The sequence below is a fragment of the Chanodichthys erythropterus genome, chromosome 1, assembly GCF_024489055.1.
Source record: "Chanodichthys erythropterus isolate Z2021 chromosome 1, ASM2448905v1, whole genome shotgun sequence".
In the NCBI taxonomy this organism is placed as follows: domain Eukaryota; kingdom Metazoa; phylum Chordata; class Actinopteri; order Cypriniformes; family Xenocyprididae; genus Chanodichthys; species Chanodichthys erythropterus.
The window spans coordinates 22,327,345-22,350,461 of NC_090221.1; the positions used below are offsets into that span (position 1 = coordinate 22,327,345).

The 23,117-nt window shown below is 36.2% G+C and overlaps 1 protein-coding gene across 1 annotated transcript in view; it reads right to left on the reverse strand.

Annotated features, from left to right (window-relative positions):
* The window catches only part of col23a1a (collagen type XXIII alpha 1 chain a), a 163,829-nt gene that overhangs the window by 48,668 nt on the left and 92,044 nt on the right, over window positions 1-23,117 (reverse strand). The window contains exon 3 of the mRNA XM_067390423.1: window positions 217-261. Coding sequence (XP_067246524.1) covers window positions 217-261 — 45 coding nt within the window. The remainder of the gene's footprint in view (window positions 1-216; window positions 262-23,117) is intronic.

The following is a 23,117-nucleotide window of genomic DNA, read 5'->3' on the forward strand; positions in this document are numbered from 1 at the left end:
TACATCAGCATCTTTATTTATATGGCCGATTCATCATTAGTCTGAGTTTAATACCTCTGAATCATCAGAGGAACTGTGGTGACTCAAAACCACATTCAATGAGGATTTCCTCCCTGTCACATTTAATGATTATAAATTAAGCATACTAGTAACAATGTTTATAGAAAGGCGCTAGACATCAAGCACAGGGAATATAAATTAATAGATTGCACTCACCAGGGTCACCTCTTCTGCCCATCCGTCCACGCTTCCCAGGAGGACCTGAAGACAGGAGGAATATAGGATGACTTGATAAACATCTTACATAAAATACATTTTGGAATGAATTTGACTTCCATTTCTGAGTCAATACTGGGGTTTCTGAACAAGTCAAGTCACCTTTATTTATATAGTTCTTTTTACAATGCAGACTGTGTCAAAGCAGCTTTACAGTGATAGAGGAAACAGTTTTGGCTGTACCGCAGCTCTAGAAGAAAATGATGTCATTGTCCAGCTTAAAAAAGTTCAGTATTGATTCATTTTCGTTGTACAAATCATTAGTTATTAATTTAGTTCATTTATCTATACAGCAGTTCTGGAGATGTTTGTAGAATCCCATGTGAATGCTGAACTCAAATAATAATAAACTTAGTTTATTTAAAATATATACAGTACAGTCCAAAAGTTTGGAACCGCTAAGATTTTTAATGTTTTTAAAAGAAGTTTTGTCTACTCACCAAGGCTACATTTATTTAATTAAAAATACAGTAAAAAACAGTAATATTGTGAAATATTATTACAATTTAAAATAACTGTGTATTATTTAAATATATTTGACAAAGTAATTTATTCCTGTGATGCAAAGCTGAATTTTCAGCATCATTACTCCAGTCTTCAGTGTCACATGATTCTTAAGAAATCATTCTAATATGCTGATTTGCTGCTCAATAATCATTTATGATTATTTTCAATGTTGAAAACAGTTGTGTACTTTTTTTTTTTCAGGATTCCTTGATGAATAGAAAGTTCAAAAGAACAGCATTTATCTGAAATACAAAGCTTCTGTAGCATTATACACTACCGTTCAAAAGTTTGGGGTCAGTAAGAATTTTTATTTTTTTTTTTTTGAAAAGAAATTAAAGAAATTAATACTTTTATTCAGTGGCAGTAAAGACATTTATAATGTTACAAAAGATTAGATTTCAGACAAACACTGTTCTTTTGAACTTTCTATTCATCAAATAATCCTGAAAAAAAATATTGTACACAAATATTTTGTACAATTGTACATATTAAATGTTTCTTGAGCAGCAGATCAGCATATTAGAATGATTTCTGAAGGATCATGTGACACTGAAGACTGGAGTAATGATGCTGAAAATTCAGCTTTGCATCACAGGAATAAATTACTTTGTGAAATATATTCAAATAGAAAACAGTTATTTTAAATTGTAATAATATTTCACAATATTACTGTTTTTACTGTATTTTTAATTAAATAAATGTAGCCTTGGTGAGCAGACGAAACTTTTTTTAAATACATAAAAAATCTTAGTGGTTCCAAACTTTTGCACTGTACTAATATATATATATATATAAACTGTAAACTGTGACATATTATGGACTACCAGTAAAATGTATAAAAGTTTGGGACCAAACATTATTCAGACACTTTGACCATGTTTTGCTTAAGCTAAGATTTTATATATATATATATATATATATATATATATATATATATATATATATATATATATATATATATATATATATATATATATATATATATACATAAAAGATAGGATAAGAAGATTTTTAGTAATAATATTAAAATTATTATTAAATAATAATAAAAATTATACTTTAATTTTATTTATGCTGAATGTAATTTCTTTTTTCTTTTTTTCTTTTTTTAATTTTGTAGTGAAATACGATCTGGACATTCCGTGACAGTTTTCATGAGATTCACGCTAACAGAAGTCCATATGAGCCAACTGGCAGTAACTTGACCTTGGCAGTAGAAAGGTGTAAAAATACCACTACATGTGTGATGCAGAAACCATTTGAGTGTCAACTATGTAAAGGAATAGGTGCAAATCCATTGTTCACAGATAAACGCAGATGAAGTATGCATATCTGTGCATGAGGCACCTGGGCACCTCGCATCACTTCCTGTTCATGTAAACGTAAGTCAGAACAAAGCAGCCATGAGCATACCTCCCAGACGGTAGCCAGGTCCCCCTCCTTCCCTCCTCTCTGTTCTTCTGGTTAACCGATTAACCCCCTCCTTCTCTCTGTCCCTTGGGCACTAAATCACTTCCATCAACCTTTTTCCCTACCTCTTCCCTCCCTTCTATAGGTACTGTGAAATAGAAACCATACCTGAGCGAGGCAGGAGAGGGGGATGCTGGGATGCTAATGAGCTTGGGTCGCAGACTTCTTGTTGGCATTATTGTTATCGTTCTAGGTTAATCAACCCCTGCTGGTTTAACCCCTATTAGAATGACTGTCAAGAAAGGGTCTCAGGGTTTCACTTTCTCTGCATGGTTCACTTTACTAAATCTAGAGCATCCAGTATCCCAAGGGTCAGTACATCTTAAACTCTATCGCATCACATTTTGGTAACAGAAAACAATTATTTTAGTGCAATAACATTTCACAATATTACAGTTTTACTGTCTGTATTTTTGATCAAATATAGCCTTAGAGAGACCCAGAATCCTGACCAACACAGCATCAAAACCTCATTTTAGTGGCACTGAAATGAGTGGCTTTAGTGGCTTTGCTTTTAATAATTCTTTTAACAAAAATGAGATGATTATTACTGCTCCAATAACACTTCAGTTTGAATTGCTCTGTTGACTTCATTTGTAAGTACAGAAGTGTACACACAATTTTTTGTTTATTTTTACAAACTGAGGAACTTGTTGAAGTTATTATCCGTGGTAAATGACAGCAGTGATGCTTGATTTATAAACTGAACTCAGAACTTGTATAAAACCTGTAAAACAGAGGTTAAAATTCACTAGTGTACTGGAATTTTATTTGTACAAACCTGTCTGCTCAATGACTACTGTGATCTCTTCCTTTTTAAGATGCACTTTCAGTCTTTTTATGTAAATTCTATCTTACGCCATTCTCTTTCTGTTGCTCTCTCTCGTAGTCTGTTCTATATAATATACAGTTTTCGGCTCAACTTCCCCAACCGTAATGATGTACCAGTGTTTGTGTACGATAACACAAATCATAGTCAACATAGTGAAAATAGTGAGCCTTGGCTTCATCTTTGAGCTCTTCTGGCTTACTCCACTACACAGTATTACATTACAAAAGACCAAACCACAACGGCTATAAATACAAGTGTAACTATGTTCTTCACTAACAGAGCCCATAAACACCATGAGGAACTCTGAGACACTGGGGCTGACGGCTCAATGCTGAAGACGCCAATGAAAGGGGCCTCTCATGCTTTTTATCTGTCAGCATTTGATGAACTGTCTCATGGACAATTATCATAAAAGTAACAACTGCAAGATTAAAAACTGGAATCTGGATGCAATCGAGGTCTCCGGCATCTTAAGTTCTCCTATGTTCTCCCCTATAGCTGTCCCGTTATGTTAACATTAAGAAATCAGATAATTGAAGTGTATCATTATTCTCAGCTTTGACGATCTAACCGCTCACCGAATTCCGATCCTTATTCGATTGAGAAAATCTGGTTCTTATAGTCACGCATAGGTTTGATTTAGCTACTGTGACATTTTGTCTAAAGCAAATGAAAACGTCATTGTTTTCCTCGGCTTTGTGTTGGGTGGAACAACTGTTCGCAATAAGCACCAACAGTGAAATCACAGAATTCGATCCTCTCTGTGCCTTAACCACAACTGCGTTACTTTCCAATATCCCTCGCTGACAAAATTAAATTCTAAAAATGGAAAGGAAATTAAATTAATACCAGAAAGTGTGTGTGGTTTGTGTGGGGCCATCACCGTGACGTACCTTCCCAGGCAAATTTAAACATAATCTGACAGGAAGTTCACACATTATCCTATCTTTCAATTATCCAACATAGGTAACTCAATGAAATAATACACTAAACTAGCACTAGTTTCTTTCTATACCTATTAAAAACAATCATGAAATAGTCAAAACCAAACTTTAAATGAGTAGTTGATTAATAACATGTTGAGTTAAAATTGGGGGGGTGATTAGAGAGATTTGTATTTTAGAGGCTATAACTAGTTACCATTTCTTTTTTCACTATTTACCATCATTTAAAATGTTTGCAATTCATGTAAGCAGTCTTGTGATGTGTATACATATAATGTACATGAAATATATCAAATTATGAAAAAAAATAAATAAAAAAATTATATATATATATATATATATATATATATATATATATATATATATATATAAATTATACAAGAATTTAGATAAATTGTTGACTTGCAACTGTTTGAAATGCCATATCGACGACATATTGATATTTTAAGCAATTTTCATCACTAAGACATTATTCAAATCGCTTTAACAAACTGCTTTCATGTTCATGCAAAATGCAAAAACAGAGAGAGTTATTTGGCTTTCTGTGATGTCTGACAGGTGGTTTATGTTGACTTGGGGGGGGGGGGGGGGGTTTGGGGTGGTTGTAACAGAGCGGGAACTCTGACTCTCAAATCAAATACTGCTGCTCATGAGAGATCACGAACAGCCAAATAACAGAGCCGAAGTCAACCGCTTCAAATGAGGAAAGGCGATGTGTGTTTTCTGGACATTCCAATGTGTATGAGTCTGTTTTTGTGCACGTGTACATGTCAGGTGTTAAATAGCAATTATACAGAAAAAGCCATCACACATGGAGTTCTGGAGTGATTGTTGTTTGTGCACAATTATAAATGAAAGGTAGGGTAGGCAATTTGTTTTATAAACACTTTTTGTTATACTGGTTGAAACTCTTTACATCAGGGCTCGTCAACTGGCAGCACCCCAGTCGCCGTCCTTCTCTTTTCCTGGCGTGCGGATAAATTTGGTTAGATACGTGGCCGCAGTGGTGCCTGCAGCTGCACGGCTATATACGCACTGTTTGTACCATACACGCTCCTGACCTGAGAAACGTTTTCCGTGCAAATTTTTCAGTAGTTATTATGTGTGTTCTTTATTTCTGTTGACTGAACCAGTGATACCAATCATTCGTGAATTAATCATTCTTTTGTCTCGATTCTTTCTTTTCCGTGAATTGGCCAAACGCCAAACGTAATATAAGTCTAAGGTGTCCCCTGAATGTGTCTGTGAAGTTGCAGCTCAAAATACCCCATAGATTTTTTTTATGAATTTTTTTAACTGCCTATTTTGAGGCATAATTAGAAATGTGCCGATTCAGGCTGCGGCCCCTTTAATTGCTCACATTCTCTGCCCCCTCCCAAGCTCTCGACTCGATCATTGCATAAACAAAGTTCACACAGCTAATATAACCCTCAAAATGGATCTTTACAAAGTGTTCGTCATGCAGCATGTCAAATCGCGTAAGTATGGTATTTATTTGGATGTTTACATTTGATTCTGAATGAGTTTGATAGTGCTCCGTGGCTAACGGCTAATGCTACACTGTTGGAGAGATTTATAAAGAATGAAGTTGTGTTTATGAATTATACAGACTGCAAGTGTTTAAAAATGAAAATAGCTACGGCTCTTGTCTCTGTGAATACAGTAATAAATGATGATAACTTTAACCACATTTAACAGTACATTAGCAACATGCTAACGAAACATTTAGAAAGACAATTTACAAATATCACTAAAAATATCATGTTATCATGGATCATGTCAGTTATTATCGCTCCATCTGCCATTTTTTGCTGTTGTTCTTGCTTGCTTACCTAGTCTGATGATTCAGCTGTGCACATATAGACATTAATACTGGCTGCCCTTGTGTAATGCCTCGAACATGGGCTGGCATATGCAATATTGCAAACACCCCGACTGTTACATAATGAGATTTATGTAAGAAGGAGGAAACAATGGAGTTTGAGACTCACTGTGTCATTTCCATGTACTGGACTCTTGTTATTCTACTATGCCGAGGTAAATTCAATTTTCAATTCGATGGCAGGAGCTGCGTTTATTCCCAGTCACCATTATTGAACAGCATTGCGACATCTAGTGAAAAGTGTTTCAATTCGACACACACCTCTCGTTTACAAACTACAAATCACTCAATGATTAAACTAGTTTTAAATTGGATGAAATAGCCTCAACACTCCCAAACAGACTGATGAGGAAAACAGGAGAAATGTGCCATAAATTAAGATAAAAGACTTTTAAATCCCAAAATCACCACCCTTACAAACATTTACCATGTATGATCTGTAGTAAATTACCATGATTTGTGGAAATGTGGAATATTTATATTGAAAACTATGTTATAGCCATTTAAATTGCAATATATTTATCAGATGGGTAGGGGAATATATAATTCATTTCTTGGTAAAGGTGTGTAGACATATAGTTTTTATGCACTTTCAGTTTAGTCTGTGTTTAGGTGTTTTTTATAGGCCTATATAACATATCAATATAATATCATTTGATAGTGGTACAGCGAGTAGCCATGTATGGTTTTATCTGTGGTTAAAAGTCTCACTGTGAGAATATTTTAATTTAAGCCTAATAATAATTTTTACCAATAAGACCCCTGGCCCACCTCAACTTTTTGATTTGATAATCCGCCCCCTAAATGAAACTACTTGAAGAGCCCTGTTTACATCCTGAGAGCAATCAATAATATAAGTGGTCTACATATTAAAACATTCTGTGGAAGTCTCAGGACCAAAAAATGTTCATTGAATCATTGAATTCGGTCCAAATGCAATGATACAATGTTGTACCTGCCTGTCCATACCTCAGCGAACCTTGCGCCATAGACATCACACGCCATACGAGCGTTGTAGTCACAGTCACTGGGCACCGTAAAAAGACAGCAGTCATCTTTTACAGTTCCTCCTGATCCAAAACAACAAGCTAATGCTACATTCGCGTCATGTCATAACCGTAATTAAGGATTTATGCGTTTCTATGTCAACACTATCAATGCCAAAATGACACTGCAGCAGTCAGGTGGGACAAGTCAGCACTTTCTAAGTTGTTCACATTCATTATTATTGTAGTGTTATGTGCTTTGAGACATGAGGTAATTTAACGCTGTCTCTCATTTCTTGACGCATTGCAAACTCTGCTGTGTAAGTTCATTTGTTTTCAAGTAGACATGGCTTTGGAACAGTCTGAAGGAAGGATGGGCTCTCATGCTTTCAAAGCTAGCTTTCTATTGCTAGCCTCTCCGCAACTGCCTGCTGCCTACCCTTTAAATTGAGCATCCATGTCTTTAACACACTTGCTTTCTTGTCATGCTTTGCGTGTGCTATTAAATGATACTGCTGTTTTAGCATGATTATTGTTGTGAATGTGTAAATCTGTCATCTATATGATCTCTGCTTATGTACAGCGCTGTGCTGTACTGAATTAACTGCAAAGACACCTTAATGTATTTCAGCCTTAAATATGATATGCAGTTGCACAGCTTCATTGAGTTTCATCCTATTTATGTGGCTTTGGGGTGCCTGTTTTGTATTGTTTAAGCTTTGTTGACGAGCCAAAGAAGAGAAAGCAGAGGAAACCAAGCCATCAGGCATTCTGATTTGAATAACCATGCACTATTTGCTTAAATGATTTTAATGAAATATGTATCTTTTTTTTTTTTCAGTTTGTTAGCACATTTAACATTAAACATGACAAAATCTTAAGATTTTTATGCATCTGCAGCATCTGCACACATTTATTGTCCAAACCACAGCAAAACAAACACAGTTTTCACTTCCTCCAAACACGGTCCATCTAACATCGCTTTGGTGCAAAAGATTAAATCAACAATTTAAGCCGCACTGTACCAAAAAACATATGGAACCTTCCATTAGCATGTAAATGTAATGCGTGAGGGTTGGCGTTTACCCGTGTAAGTGCGGCTATTAGTAGTTTGGCCCTTGCGTGATGGAGTGTTAACTCTCTTGACCTCCAGATAAACAACTCTGTCCCTCCACCCCCAGCCGCCTGGCAGTGAAACATTTCCATCTGTTTGTTGACGCTGGAAGTGTTGGTGTTTATGAGAGGGGCCAGCCTCCACAGGTCCCAGACACTCGTTGGGTGGCTCTCCCATTAGCACGAGTGATTATAATAATGAACAGTGAGAGGATGTTCAGACCCACGCTCCGTCAAATGCAGCACGACAAAAGTAGCCCCGGGACCAGTTACGGGATGATTTCAGACTCATTTTAATCATCATGTAGGTTAAAAAGTCATGAAGTAGCTATTCATTAAGACAGGTAAGAGGTGAAAGTCATTAATCACTAGTCCTTACAATTTAGCGGCACAGGAAACATGACTGCACACATATTGATAACACTTTGCGTAACCTCATGTTTCCTAAATGTTTTCAAAGTCATAATAAGCTTCATAATGATATATTTATCTTATCTGAAAATAAACAAAGACCACCGTGTTGTTTCTAATGGATGCAAGTGATTGTTGTCTCAACACCACTCTGGAGCAAGTTGACTGTAATACTGTAAGATTTTCCTGATACTGTATAAACATAAGCGGAACATTACAGTGATATAATCAAGTCAGACACCACTTGCTTTTTCAGAGGTGTTAGACCCATTAAATCCAATTACAGTTACAAAACAAGGGTCCATGGTCCAAAATTAACACATACCAAGTATCAAATGCAAGTAAAAATAGGCTTTGTAGTACAGTACATAGGCTTTGAAGTGTGTAATTACAATGCCAGTTGGCCAGTGAGTATTAGGAACTACAACATAATACATGGTTTAAATAGAATTGTGAGAACAATAATCATGTATCTGAGTCATGTATCTTCAACTCAGGTTACAAAAGCCTTTGACCTTTTAAACTTTTTTTGTTATTTATTTATTTATTTTTATTTTTTATTTACTTTTTTTTACATTTTTTTCTTTAAATAACTAAATATAAATGTATATACATAATAGATTTATACATTTAAATATTAATATGTAAATCTTTATTAATTATATTTATATTTACATTAATGTTTTAAAATTATATTATTTATAATTATATATTTTTAAATAATTTTATTTATTATATAATTTATAAAAATATGAAATTTATAATTTATTTAATTATTTCAAAATCATAATTATAAATAAATATAATTTTTTAAATTTTTTTTTTTTACTTATTTTAAATACATAAATAAATAAATACATAAAGTGTTTAGTAATTTTAAATCCTATTCTCACAATTGTGAAGAGAACATTTGAGAATTAAATTAATCGGATGACAGCCATTATTTATTCTGTGTAAAATGGACTACGCTTTCTGTCCACCTGAATGGCATCTTGGTTAGATCGGTGGTATCTTGTGACAAACACATGTGAGAAGCTAACAGCAAACAAGTACATAATCATGTGGTCTTGATTCCCAGATTACACATTCGTATTTTGGCGCTCCATTAAACCCAGTCTAGGCAAAACTCTAGTTTGAATGAGTATGCAAGGTATGAAGGTCAGTTTAAAACATATCAAACGAATGTTTTAAAATGAAGAATCTTCCAGTGGAATACTTACTTTACTAGAACAGTGTTACTTGTGATTGCCTGTTTTTAAATATTGCTGACCAACTCACACAGTATGAGATGAAAAACATTTGTAACTCAAGCGCTAGATGTTTTAAGTAGGGGATTACTGCAGCCTGTTATCATTAAATCAGTTTCTGATGACTGTAAACCACAAGTTCAGGTTTTGGGGAAGCGGAAATATTTTCAGTAGGTTTTATTATTGATGTGAAAATCACTGTAACATGAGCAAAGATTTTCTAATTCCTATTTGAAGGGGGGGGGGGGGGGGGGGTGGGGGGGGGGTTTGTTTAACCATGCCTAGTGACCACAACATTAGTCTGAGGGAATCATAATCTTAATGTATCCTTTTAGCTTTGTGGCCACTTCAGTTGTTCATTGATAAAACATGTTTGATCGTGTAGTATTTTCTGATTGCCTACTAAGACTATAGAGGGCGATACTCAGTCTCAAGTAGTGGGACATTATCTTATCAAACAGCATGATAAGAAGATTGCAAGAGGAGAGGATAGGGGTCCAGACTGACAGCGCTTCCTGTGCAGGGTGACCTTGGGAACATGTTTACATCCATGCTGTTGCACTTGCGAAATGCTGCCAGATCACGAGCCTCTAAGCATTTCAGACATTTGGTTGAGCAGCCAAATACAGTCAGACAAAGATGACTGGCTATCATTTACACCTCTAAACACCTAACCCATTGATTCCACAGCAGAGAGTGCCAGAAGCTTCAGTGAACACCTCATTTCTCACAGGAAAACTGAGAAAGTGTGGAGAGAGTGAGAAAAAGAGAGAGAGAGAGAATTTACAGCACTGTGTTGAAATTGAACAAACTGATATTACGCGTGTCAAAAAGCATTACAGTCAAAAGATCTATTTTACTATCCTGATAAATATAAAAAATAAATATATATAAATGTGTATATATATATATATATATATATATATATATATATATATATATATATATATATATATATATATATATATAATATATATTTATTTATTTCGAAATAATAATAAAAAAAACATAAAAAGGTTTTTTCATGTTGTTTGTGAAAACATTAAAACGCATAATGATAAATATAATAAAATAAAATAATTGATAATTAAATTAAAATATTTTTTGGAATAATATACATAATAGTTGTTTTTTAAAAATAAATAAAATAAAATAAAAATACTAAAGCTTAACTACAGAATTATGGGCTCTCTATCACCAGTTGTGGCTGAAACTGAAAGCTAAAGTTAAAAATATGTATGTTACTAGTGGAGGAACATTTTTATCTGAGCAGATCTGGGGTGCGTTTCCCAAAGCGAACTATGGTCGCAAGTTCCGTCGTTACCAATAGAGTTCAATGGGACTTACGACCATGGTTCACCAACAATGCTTTCGGGAAACTCACCCCTGATTAGCTACACCAGAATCACTCATAGGAGAAATAATAATAATAAAAAACCTAGAAAAAGACTTAAATCTGAAAAAAAAAAAGGTTCTGAGTTGGTATTTTGCATAAATGTCTATATCAGAGGTGTGGGGGAACGTTGATCCTGAAGGGCCACTGCAGAGTTTAGCTCCAACCCTGCAAAAAAACATTTACATGCCTGTAACTTTAGTAACTGAATGACTTTGATTAACTGAAGACCTTGATTAGCTGCAGGTATGTTTAATTAGGGTTAAAGCTAAACTCTCCAGGACAATGGCCCTCCAGGATCAACGTTCCCCCCACCCCTGGTCTATATAGTAGCCAGGCAATGTGTTTGTTTACTGACATAAACAGAAAACACATAAACACTCCAGGATAAAGGACTAAGGATTGAAACTTCTAGCTAAATCAAACTCGACTGCTCTGAATATAAATCATTATTGTGTTTAACATAGTGTCGTGGGCTTAAAAGACATGCAGTTTTGAACACAGATTTTTTTAATAAGCTCAATAATTTATTTCTAACTAGAAATCCCCCATAGAGGACCTTTAAAATAATAATTCAGGCAGAGGCACAGGCAGAAACGACGTAAGAGTAAATGACCATTTAAATTTTTAAACAGACTATAAAATAAATGCAATTTGTACACTTAACTTACATTTAACATTTAAATTGTATGCATATTTTGAAAGAAAATAAAACTTTCAAATCACTAGGTTAAAATGAAACAAGACTTGACTGAAACACTATTTTTTCAAATATATCTGCACCAGGCACACTTCACTCAACAGGATCAGATTATTGGCCTTTCATTGCACTGAAAGCTTAAAACCACATATGAAAACACATAAAAAAAACCTTCCATATGTCACTTAATACGTAACTGTTACATGATGGTGAGAGAGTTCTGCATGACATAAGCAGTATGATTTTAAATTAAAATCAATAGCATATATTTAAAACACACATTTGGAGTTCCAATGAAACGTAGACCCGTGCCGAGGTCATTTAGCTGGTCACAATTAAGTACTTTTCCTTTGAGATATTTACACGCAGGATGTAATTTTTACTGTGGAGAAGATGTGACAAGTTTATAATGGTGGTTGCATCGCTACGTCAAGCATTCGTGTTTAATGGGACATGATGTTTGTCCAGCTTAGACAATAGAGTTCATAGTATTCTCTTCTGGGATTTGACTCAGACAAAAGCCTTCACTGCTGTTTAACTTTCTGCTGGCTATATTGTTTTTGGTGGCTTGTGAGATCACAGCCAAATGCAACTGAGGTTCCTGGAATAAACACTGCATTGAGGCAGAGGGGTTTCTTTAAAGCACTGCCATTGTCTTAATGTGACTCGAGGAGCAAACTAAGACATCTGAAGTCAAAACACTATACATCTCTGTCACAATTACATGCTCAGATGCCAGATGTGAGAAGGCAACATCATAACTGAATCTCTCAAACTATTATGAATACCCACACAAGTGTTCATAAAGATGAACAACGCAGCAGTAAGCCATGTGTTTTTAAAGCGCTTCAGCATCTGTCGCACTTTCTAAGTCGATTCGCCTTGGGCTAGACATCCCTTATGACAGACCTAGATTGTCCATCCTTTCAGAAATAATCAAACACAGTACATTGCTCAACATGATCTGGTGCGTGTCCACGTAAACTGAGCAGGCATAGTTGGACGTTCCTGAATGACACACTCCCATTCATTAGTGCAGTCATTTCAGCTCTTCCTGTACTTCTTGGCTCATATAAGATGGGAACGCTTTACAAACTGTAGGCCATTTAATATTAAACAAATGTAACATGTCATGTATGACTTTAGACAGTCCGGCATCCCCTTTCCCCACTCATTTTTCCCAGATAATGGCTGCTTTCTGTGGTCGGATGTGTTCTGTTGTCCTAATGTCTTCCAGTAATATTTCTGAATAAACTCAGACCGCTCATCTGTGCTGACTGTTTTGAATATTCTTGCATGAATAATTGAGCATAATGGGCTGGTTGTCTCTTTACACTCATTTCCTGTTTTTTATTTCTACTAACACTAATAACGTCATGATGACTCTGATATGGATATTGCTTGAAAACCCACAGTAAAGACAAATCACTCACACACAAGCACACGAACGCACACACACACAAACACACACACATTTGTGTTTGTGAATTGTGGGGACATTCCATAGGCGTAATGGTTTTTATACTGTACAAACCGTATTTTATATCGCCCTACACTACACACACACACACACACAAATAAATAAATAAATATAACGTTTTTGCCTAGGCAGCAATTAGATAAAATAAAGAACGAACTCCTGAAAAAGCCACAGTAAAATCTCAAGAGATCTCAACATTGCCTTAAACTGTGCTTAGATTTGCCAAGAAAATTGATATCTCAGAACTCAAACATTTCAATTCAAATAAGTTTAACAGTTTAACATGTCTTAATGCTTAGTTTTTTTGAAAACACTGTATTTTTCATATATTTTAGCTTTATTCTACACCTCTGTTTCCACTGTCATATGAACGGCTCGTTTGACTTCCTGCTTCTATGAAGCCACTCCCTCCGAAATACGCAATGTGCACAGATTGGTTAGCGGGCCCAGTGTAATCCAGAGCCATTGTGATTCGCTGAAACATCCGGAAATGCCACGCCCCTTACCATTTGTTACCGGTTACGTGGGCTTCGGTTATATTGTATGCTCAATTTGATTATATTGCTGTATGTATCAAATTGAGCCTGAATCAGACCGAGATGAACAGCAATCGCAGCTTTTAAAGGACATTTAAGAATGGTATTTCATTTAGTATTTGTGTCAAAAGTGTTTAGATGCTGTCACTGCTGTTTGTTAGCTTTCAATATACAGTTTTATCCTGATTAAAGCTTTATTGTAGCCGAATACATGACTGAGTAGTTGCATTTTTGTAAAGGTAGTGTTTAATTTACGGCATGAAAAACTGTTTGTCTATGAACATAGAAGTTTGGTGGTGTTTGTTGGAGAAGCATGCACTATAATACAGCTAACTGGCTAGCGAAGCAAAAACAAGTTGCTCTTTGTATATGTCCTTGATGATTCCAAAAAATAGCAACAGAACTATACGTTTAAAAGACATGTACAAACAATAAAACATACTTACAGTTTGAAGCCAATAAACAGCGGCTTCTGCTTTTAAATTGGGAACTGCTCCATCTTTTAGTAAAAGCCTAGCTTTGTGCAAATCCAGCATTTAACTTGTGTAGATTCTGGAAACTGTCTTCAGCATTGCATCCAGTGTAGAAAATATCAAAGATTACAATGGGTTCTATTATCTTTTGACGCGCCGCTCACGTCCGGTGTAAACAACTTCTTCCGCTTTCATTATGCTGCACCACATGGCCTCGCCCACTTTGTTGCGTGTTCCCGGGGGCGTGTTTTTTTCAGGGTTTATGATGTCACCAACCCGGGAAGAAGCTCGTTGTAGTCCAAACCGGTCATTTTTGTAGGCAATAAACTGCCATAACTTTAAAAGACAATATCAGTTTGCATTGAAATTTCAGCACTGTAACTTTGCAGATACTGTTTGTGCTCAAGCAGCAACATTACACACTAACTAAAGTTAAAAAAGTGAAATCGCATTGAACCACCCCTTTAATTTTAATTATGCATGAATTGCTGTTTGCAACCTATTTTTGTATAATTAAACATACACCCTTCAAAAAAAATAAATAAAAATAATTCATTTAATAAATTCAATAAATTAATTTACTTTATTCAGTAAATGACACATTAAAGGTGTCACGATCACCATCTGTTCCTGTCATGTTCCTGTCACATCCCGGACTACATTTCCCATGATCCTCCATTGCTCATCACCTGCACTCACTTCACAATCATTCCACACTAATCACCACACCCAGCTGCAGCTCATTATCAGGACTATTAAGGACTTTCACTCACACCACCTCACGGCGAAGTCTTGATTTCCCAGTGTGTCATTTCTGAGCGTTTCTGTGTTTCCTGTCTGCCCGTGTTTGAGCTTGCCTGTTCCTGTTTATTGACCCGTTGCTGCCTGTCCTGACTCTTGCCTTGTATACCGACCTGTGAATGATATCCGCCTGCCTCGATCTACTGCCTGTACTCTGACTACGACTCTGCCTGTTCCTTGCTGTTCCTGTTTGCCCCTGATCGACTCAGCCTGTACGACTATGCTCACTTTGAATAAAAGCTTGCAAATGGATCTCTGCCTCAGTCCCACTTCATTACAAAAGGATTAGTTCATTTTCAAATTAAAATTAGCCCAAGCTTTACTCATCCGCAAGCCATAGGTGTATATGACTTTCTTCTTTCTGATGAACACAATTTGAGATATTTTAATAAATATTCTGACGCATCCGAGCTTTATAAAGGCAGGATTCATGCATGTTCAGGAGTGAACAGGGGTCATGCGTATGTCTGAGCTGAAAAAAAATTCCATCCACATCCATCCATCATAAATGTGTACTCCACATGGCTCCGGGGGATTCATAAAGGCCGTCTGAAGTGAAGTGATATGTTTGTGTAAAAAAAAATATCCATATGTAACAAGTTATGAAGTAAAATATCTAGCCTCCTCCAGACCGCCTTCTATATTCAAGTTACGTAAGGCGTAGGACGTAGCTAATTGCGAGAGTTTTACACTTTCTTCGTACATTGAATACGGAAGGTGGTCTAGATCTTCATAACTTGTTAAATATGGATTTTTATTTACACAAATGCATCGCTTCACTTCAGAAGGCCTTTATTACCTCAGAGCCATGTGGATGGAAGCACTTTCTTCAGCTCATACTCGTGACCCCTGTTCACTGCCATTATAAAGCAAGGGTGCATCAGGATATTTATTAAAATATCTCCGACTCAGTTCTTCAGAAAGAAGAAAGTCATATACACCTAGGATGGGTGAGTAAAGCTTGGGGTAATTTTCATTTGGAAGTGAACTAATCCTTCAAATTGACAGCAAGTGACAGTAAAGACATGAATAATGTGATTTAAAATAAATGCTGTTCTGTTCAACTTTATTCATCAAGAATCCTTAGGAAATGTAGCACAGTTTCAACAAAATATTAAGCAGCACAACTGTTTTCAACATTGATAATAATAAGAAATGTTTCTTGAGCACCAAATCAGCATAAAATGCAGACTTTGCTAAAACAGCTATTTTTAACATGGTAAACATTGTCAAATAGCCCTGGATGTATTTACTTTTTTTAAAAAAATATATAAAACATTTTTTTCTTTAATTAGTAATAATTAATGTAAATAGGGTGAATTTTGATTTCATGTTGACTTTTGAAAGACCCACTTCTGAGTAATACCACATTCCTCTGGGATGTTACCACAATTTCAGCAAAGTTAAACACTTTCCAGAACATTGTATCATGTTGTTTGTATGACAACATAAAAAAAAGCCTTGGATAAAGGGAAAAAGACAATAACACCATCAAAAAGCCATTAGAAAACAATTACACAACATTGCCCAGAGTGATGCAGACATACACAAACACAAACCAATTTAATTACAGCAGTAAATGCTCCGCTATTGATACCGGGTCACATATGGCGGTAGTGTGGGCGGACGGGTCATCAAACAGAATGGCCTGCAGATTTGCCATCCATTAGTCGGAGTGTGAGAGATCCCCTTCATGTTGACAGCACAACGCTACACGTGTGTTCGAGTTGAAGCTGACCCTGAACCAACCACATTTTTAAAGGTGATTTATGATTCGCTAATGCCAGAAATGATGATTCGGTGAACCAGGCACTTCATCATGTGGAAAAAGGCCACACAAGGAGGCTAAAGGTCACACTGAAAGTCCACCGGAGATGTGGTTTAACACAAATCAGTTTCTGTAGGCCAATGTAACAGACTATAATAGAATCCAAGTGCAACAGGTATTTCATGAGCAGTTGGTAAGGTGTTGATGGGTAAAAAAGCCTAACAAAAATGAATAAAATCAACACCAATCCTGCAAACATTCACTACTGTTCAAACGATTGGGGTCGGTATGATTTTTTTTTTAAAGAAATAAAATAAAAGAAATGTATTCTGCAAGAATGTATTAAATTGATCAAAAGACAGAAAAGACTTTTATAATTTCACCAAAAGATTTATATTCATCAAAGAATCCTGAAGAAAAAAAAAGAATCACTGTTTTCATAAAAATATTAAATGGATAGTTCACCCAAAAATGAAAAAATGAAAATGTCATTCCAAACCCCTAAGACTATCGTAATCGTAAAACTAATCCATTTGAACTGAGGGTTTAGTCCAAATTTTCTGAAGAGACTTGATCGCTTTATATGATGAACTGATTTAAGTTAGGCTTTTATTCACATTTAAACATTGATCAGCGAACATAAACAGAAGCTTAACCGAACCTGCTTGAACAAACCTCTTGCTCAAACGTGCTGTGTAACACACAAGAATGAACCTCCATACAAACATGTTGCGTGATACACGAAAATGAACCTCACTGGTTCTCGCACGTCAAGCAAACATGCTTGAATTTCTGTTCACCGCAACTGAGTTGATGAATGTTTATTAAATGTATAAAAACCCCAAAAGTTTTTAACAGTAATGTAAGTGCTTCCATCAAATCATTTTAAAAAGGCTATTAGTGTAACCGAACAGATCATTACGGTGTGTAAAATCTCATTGGATTAGTGATCAATGATTTTAACAAACCCGTAATCCTAAGTATTAAACTGTGGTGTGTAACTTGTCTCAGATGTGTCACTTAAAGCAAAAGGAGCAAATGAAAGTTCTTTCTAAATCATCATTTCGACCAATTAGAGCTGTCTAATGCACACTCAGTTTATGCCAGTGGCCTGCCAAATTATTGCATTTGCTTATCTACATAATATCTATCAGCCTATTCAAACACATGGACCCATTTCTCACAGACAAATACAGGAAAAAGCGACGAGCGAGAAAACGTGCAATCTGCTTCATATAATTGACTTTAGCCGCTGGCCAACAGAGGCCCATTTCTTAAACATATAACAGGGGACATGATGCACCCTGAAAGCTCCATATGCTCTGTAACCACAAATAATAGAGTTTGTATGTAGTATGCAGTTAAATGGGAACATGATTATGTTAAAATTAAGTTAAAAACACATTTATCAGTTCATGCTGAACACATATGCTAATGTTATTTTAAAGACAGACCACTATCATAGAGAAAAAAAGACATAACAATGGGCATTTTTTCATTAAATAACAAGAAACAAACTGTACCTTTAGGGTTATATCTGTATTTCCTTTGTGGTAGGTTTTTTGTTTGTTTTCTCTAAGAATGAGAGGGTCATATAATGTTTTTTGAATTTCATTTGTGTCCATCAATTATCACATTTTGCATAACAGCTTTGAATCCCTCAAACCATAAATTCACATATAGATGGCCCTGAGGATATGCATATGATGGCCAAAAAGACAGATTACTGAATTACTGAGATGTCAGAAAGGCCTGCCTGTCAGTGTGGAAGCAGAGCAGATGCCGATAACAGCATGTGTCATGATGTGTACGATAAAATATGCCAGTCAAGAGCAGAAAACAGAGCTGGTTTGGGGGAAAATACCATGCAGGTATGTGGTCTCCACTCATGCATGTTTACAGAGCGCTTCCATCTCCTCAAGTGAACTGGGATGGGTCTATCATGATAAGAAATTTCAGCTTGTACAAAAAGAGATTTGTCAAAGGCATGAAACAGAGGGCCAAAAGAAAGCTATGCACAATTAAATGATTAATTAACCAGCATATTAGGGGTGTAACGGTACACAAAACTCACGGTTCGGCACGTACCTCGGTTTTGAAGTCACGGTTCGGTACAGTTTTCGGTACAGCAGGTGGAGAGAAAACTAAACATAAAATTGCTTTTTATTATCATTAAACAGAGGTTTACTGAACAAATTGTGTTTTTGTCTTTAAATATATTAAATTAAATTAAAACTAAAAGTTTCTTAAGGATAAAAAAAACGATCTCTGCTAATGCTATAAACTATGTAGGGAGCCCTAACTTGAAAGAAGCCCAAACTATTAGCCTAAATTCAATTGCTTTTTATTTTTAGATAAAATAATCAACACTCAAATAACAAATTGTATGCAAACCTGTAAGCTGCACCTAAGGCAGTTTTTGCATTAACTTCTAAATGTTTTTACTCCAATTCGTTGTTGAAATATAATCATTTCTACACAGTGGCTGTTATTTTAACATCAGATTTATTTAAACATACATTAAATAGCCTAATCAGGATATCACTAAAAGATTAAGTAAAATAATGAATATATTGGCTAATACAGTGCATATATTAAGCGAAAGAGTTAATTTCTCTAGCGAACTAACAAGCTGTGAACACTGAATGGCTTTTCTGAGGTAAACGCATCATGACATATTGTTGAATACGGACGCTTTCCACCGTTGAAACACTGAATGAGCGATTACATGAGATATGACCGTTTCAGTAAGTTGTACTGAATCTTGCAACATACCTTCAGATGTTCTTTCATGTTTATTCTGTAACTAGTATTAAGGAGGAAGAGATGAACACATTCACTTGCGCTCCGCGCTCGCGCTGCCGGTTGAACTGAGGCGCCTGTACAGTGATCTGTCACCCCATCAAATCACGTCAAAATGGCATTTTCTGTTTAAACTTCATGATTTCGTGGACAGAATTTGAAGGATGACACTTTGTTTCTTAACGAAAGTAACAAAACGCAGAGCTTATTGCGGTTATTGGTGGTGAATATTGGTTGCAATGTAATGCTTCGGTACACACGTGCACCGTACCGAAAGCCCTGTACCGAAACGGTTCGGTACAAATACGTGTACCGTTACACCCCTACAGCATATGCATTAATTCAATTCAATTATAATTGATTGACAGCTCTGATACAAAGCTTCTGCTCTGTAATCAACCCCATGTTCCGTTGGAGTTCCTAGGAAAATGCTGGGGAAAATAGTTAATGGGAATGGTTTGATGGAAGGAAGGAAGGAAGGAAGGAAGGATGGATGGATGGATGGATGGATGGATGGATGGATGGATGGATGGATGGATGGATGGATGGATGGATGGATGGATGGATGGATGGATGGAGGATGGATGGATGGATGGATGCTGGGAAAATGGTTAATAGGAATGGTTGAAAGGAAGGAAGGATGGATGGATGGATGGATGGATGGATGGATGGATGCTGGGATGGACGGATGGATGGATGCTGGGAAAATGGTTAATAGGAATGGTTGAAAGGAAGGAAGGATGGATGGATGGATGGATGGATGGATGGATGCTGGGAAAATGGTTAATAGGAATGTTTGAAAGGAAAGATGGATGGATGGATGGATGGATGGATGGATGGATGGATGGATGGATGGATGGATGGATGGATGGATGGATGGATGCTGGGAAAATGGTTAATGGAATGGTTGGAAGAAATCATGGAATCAAGGAAGGATGGATGGATGGATGAATGGAAGGATGGATGCAGGGAAAATGGTTAATGGAATGATTGGAAGAAAGGAAGGAATGAAAGAAGGATGGATATATGGATGATGGATGGATGGATGAATGGAAGGACAGATGCTGGGAAATATGGTTAATGCGAATGGTTGAAAGGAAGGAAGGATGGATGGATGGAAGGATGGATGCTGGGAAAATGGTTAATGGAATGGTTGGAAGAAATCATGGAATCAAGGAAGGATAGATAGATGGATGGATGGAAGGATGGATGCAGGGAAAATGGTTAATGGAATGATTGGAATAAAGGAAGGAATGAAGGAAGGATGGATAGATGGATGGATGGATGGATGGATGGATGGATGGATGGATGGATGGATGGATGAATGGAAGGACATGCTGGGAAAATGGTTAATGAAATGGTTGGTTGGAAGGAAGGAAGGAAGGAAGTTTTTAGGAAAATGCTGGGAAAATGGTTAATGGGAATGGTTGGAAGAAAGGAAGGAAGTTCCTGCGAAAATGCTGGAAAAATGGTTAATGGGAAGGAAGGAAGTTCCTGGGGAATGCTGGGAAAATGGTTAATGGGAAGGAAGGAAGGAAGGAAGGATGGATGGATGGATGGATGGATGGATGGATGGATGGATGGATGGATGGATGGATGGAAGTTCCTGTTGTGAAAGTAATCATAGGCCATAGAACTAAAGACATCCACACTCATGTATGGTATATGATAAGGCGAATTTATGTGAGAAGCACAAAACAATTTAAGTTGAATTGAGTGCATTTAAATTGTGCCAAAGAAGGTGACAGCCTGGTCATAAATGAAGACTTAATAAAAATAAAAAAAACTTACAGATTACTTACGATTTTGAAGGAGGTTTAAGAGGTTTTGTAAGACTGTGGTGGAAAAGCTGGGGGGGGAACCCAAAGAAAATTGTAAGAAGGGTAAGAAAAGGGTAAAAATGTTTCCCACAGGTGTGGTGGAGCCACAACATCAACTATGGGGCCCAAAAAGAGGCCCAAACTAATAAAGAAAAACAAAAGAAATCAAAGATCAAAGGAGTAAAACTTACATTACCAAACCACAGATTTGGTAGACATAAAGATTTAAAAGACAAGAATGGCTAGACAATGCTGTGTTCTGACCACCATAGAGTCACACTGACCCACCACAAAAGATTTCACCATCTCTGCAGCTGGGATCAATAAATGTTTGTGAGTTCTCATTGGTGCAGGAGGAGTAGGAGGAGCCTAGCGCAATCAACCAATGACAGAGCAATCAGGATCATATATAGCAATTAAGCAATATGCATATAAAGCAAGATGCGATACTCCAGGGGTGCTTCTCATTTCTTATTTTTGTATTCTCACTCATGACTCCTTAGAAAGCTTCCTCGCTCCTCATTCCTCGCTTCCTCATGGAGTAATTAGAGAAGTAAGAAGTCCTTCAAGATAGATGAGTTTGATCGGTTTCCGGGTCACGGGCAGGAGGACGTAGGAGCAAGAAAACGAGGAAGCATCAATTTCAGTATTGAGAAGCACCCAAGCTATAGTTGCTAATATCATCAATACGCGATCAGAGAGGTCAAATCTGCCTCAAATTGGAGCGCAGAGGACAAACATCATTTACTAAATACACATCTGTACCAAATGAGCTCAGATCTGGTTAAAGGGCAGCCAGATTTGAGCTCATCTGCTGTCTAAGCCCTAGACATTACACTATCAGCCTGAAAGAAGAGCAGCTTTAAGGGTGATGAATGCTGGAGTCCAACATGTCGGCTGCTTCAGAACTGGTGTGTGTTTACTGTTTGTGGCTAAGCTTTACATAGGATGCAACACTGTTTACAGAGGGACTAAAACTGCAGCTAACCCAAGTTTAGAAGAGAGACTGCTGACACATGATCATAAAGCATTTAAATATCATCTTACTAAGACATTATTGGGAGTGACAACTCATATTTATATGTATGTAATGAAAGTAGTATACTGATATAATGATCTCATTGATTTATACTACAAGCTATCAGTAATTGATCTCAATTTTTAGCCATATAAATATGTAAACTGCACCAAATTGCATGTTCTTGCTCATTTTTGGCCTCTTAATAAAATTGAGGTGTTTATTCCTCCTCTATGATCTCCATACTCTCCTCAATGAGCAATAAAAGCCTGGTGTATCAAACACGATACTCAAAAACAACAACAAAAATATATTTAAGCTTTTTATATCTAAAGTTTCAGTAAATTCCATAAAAAAAATAAAAATAAAAAAAAGATTTTTCTAAATGTCACATGTCATAAAAGTCTTTCTTTCCCACAAGGTCTGGATGACTGATTACAACAAAAATCCAAATTGTTGATTATTTTCCTTAATGTTTAATTGTGATTATTATTTTCAAATAAAGTTTATATAATTGTGTGTGGGGCAAATGCAGATTGTTTATGCAAGCTACACATCCAACACAAGATGAGCCAATTTAGAAATACATTAGTGGACATCTTAAACATTACAGCATTCAGTTTACAGTAGCTGATCATCAAGGGAAAGTGCAGAGGAG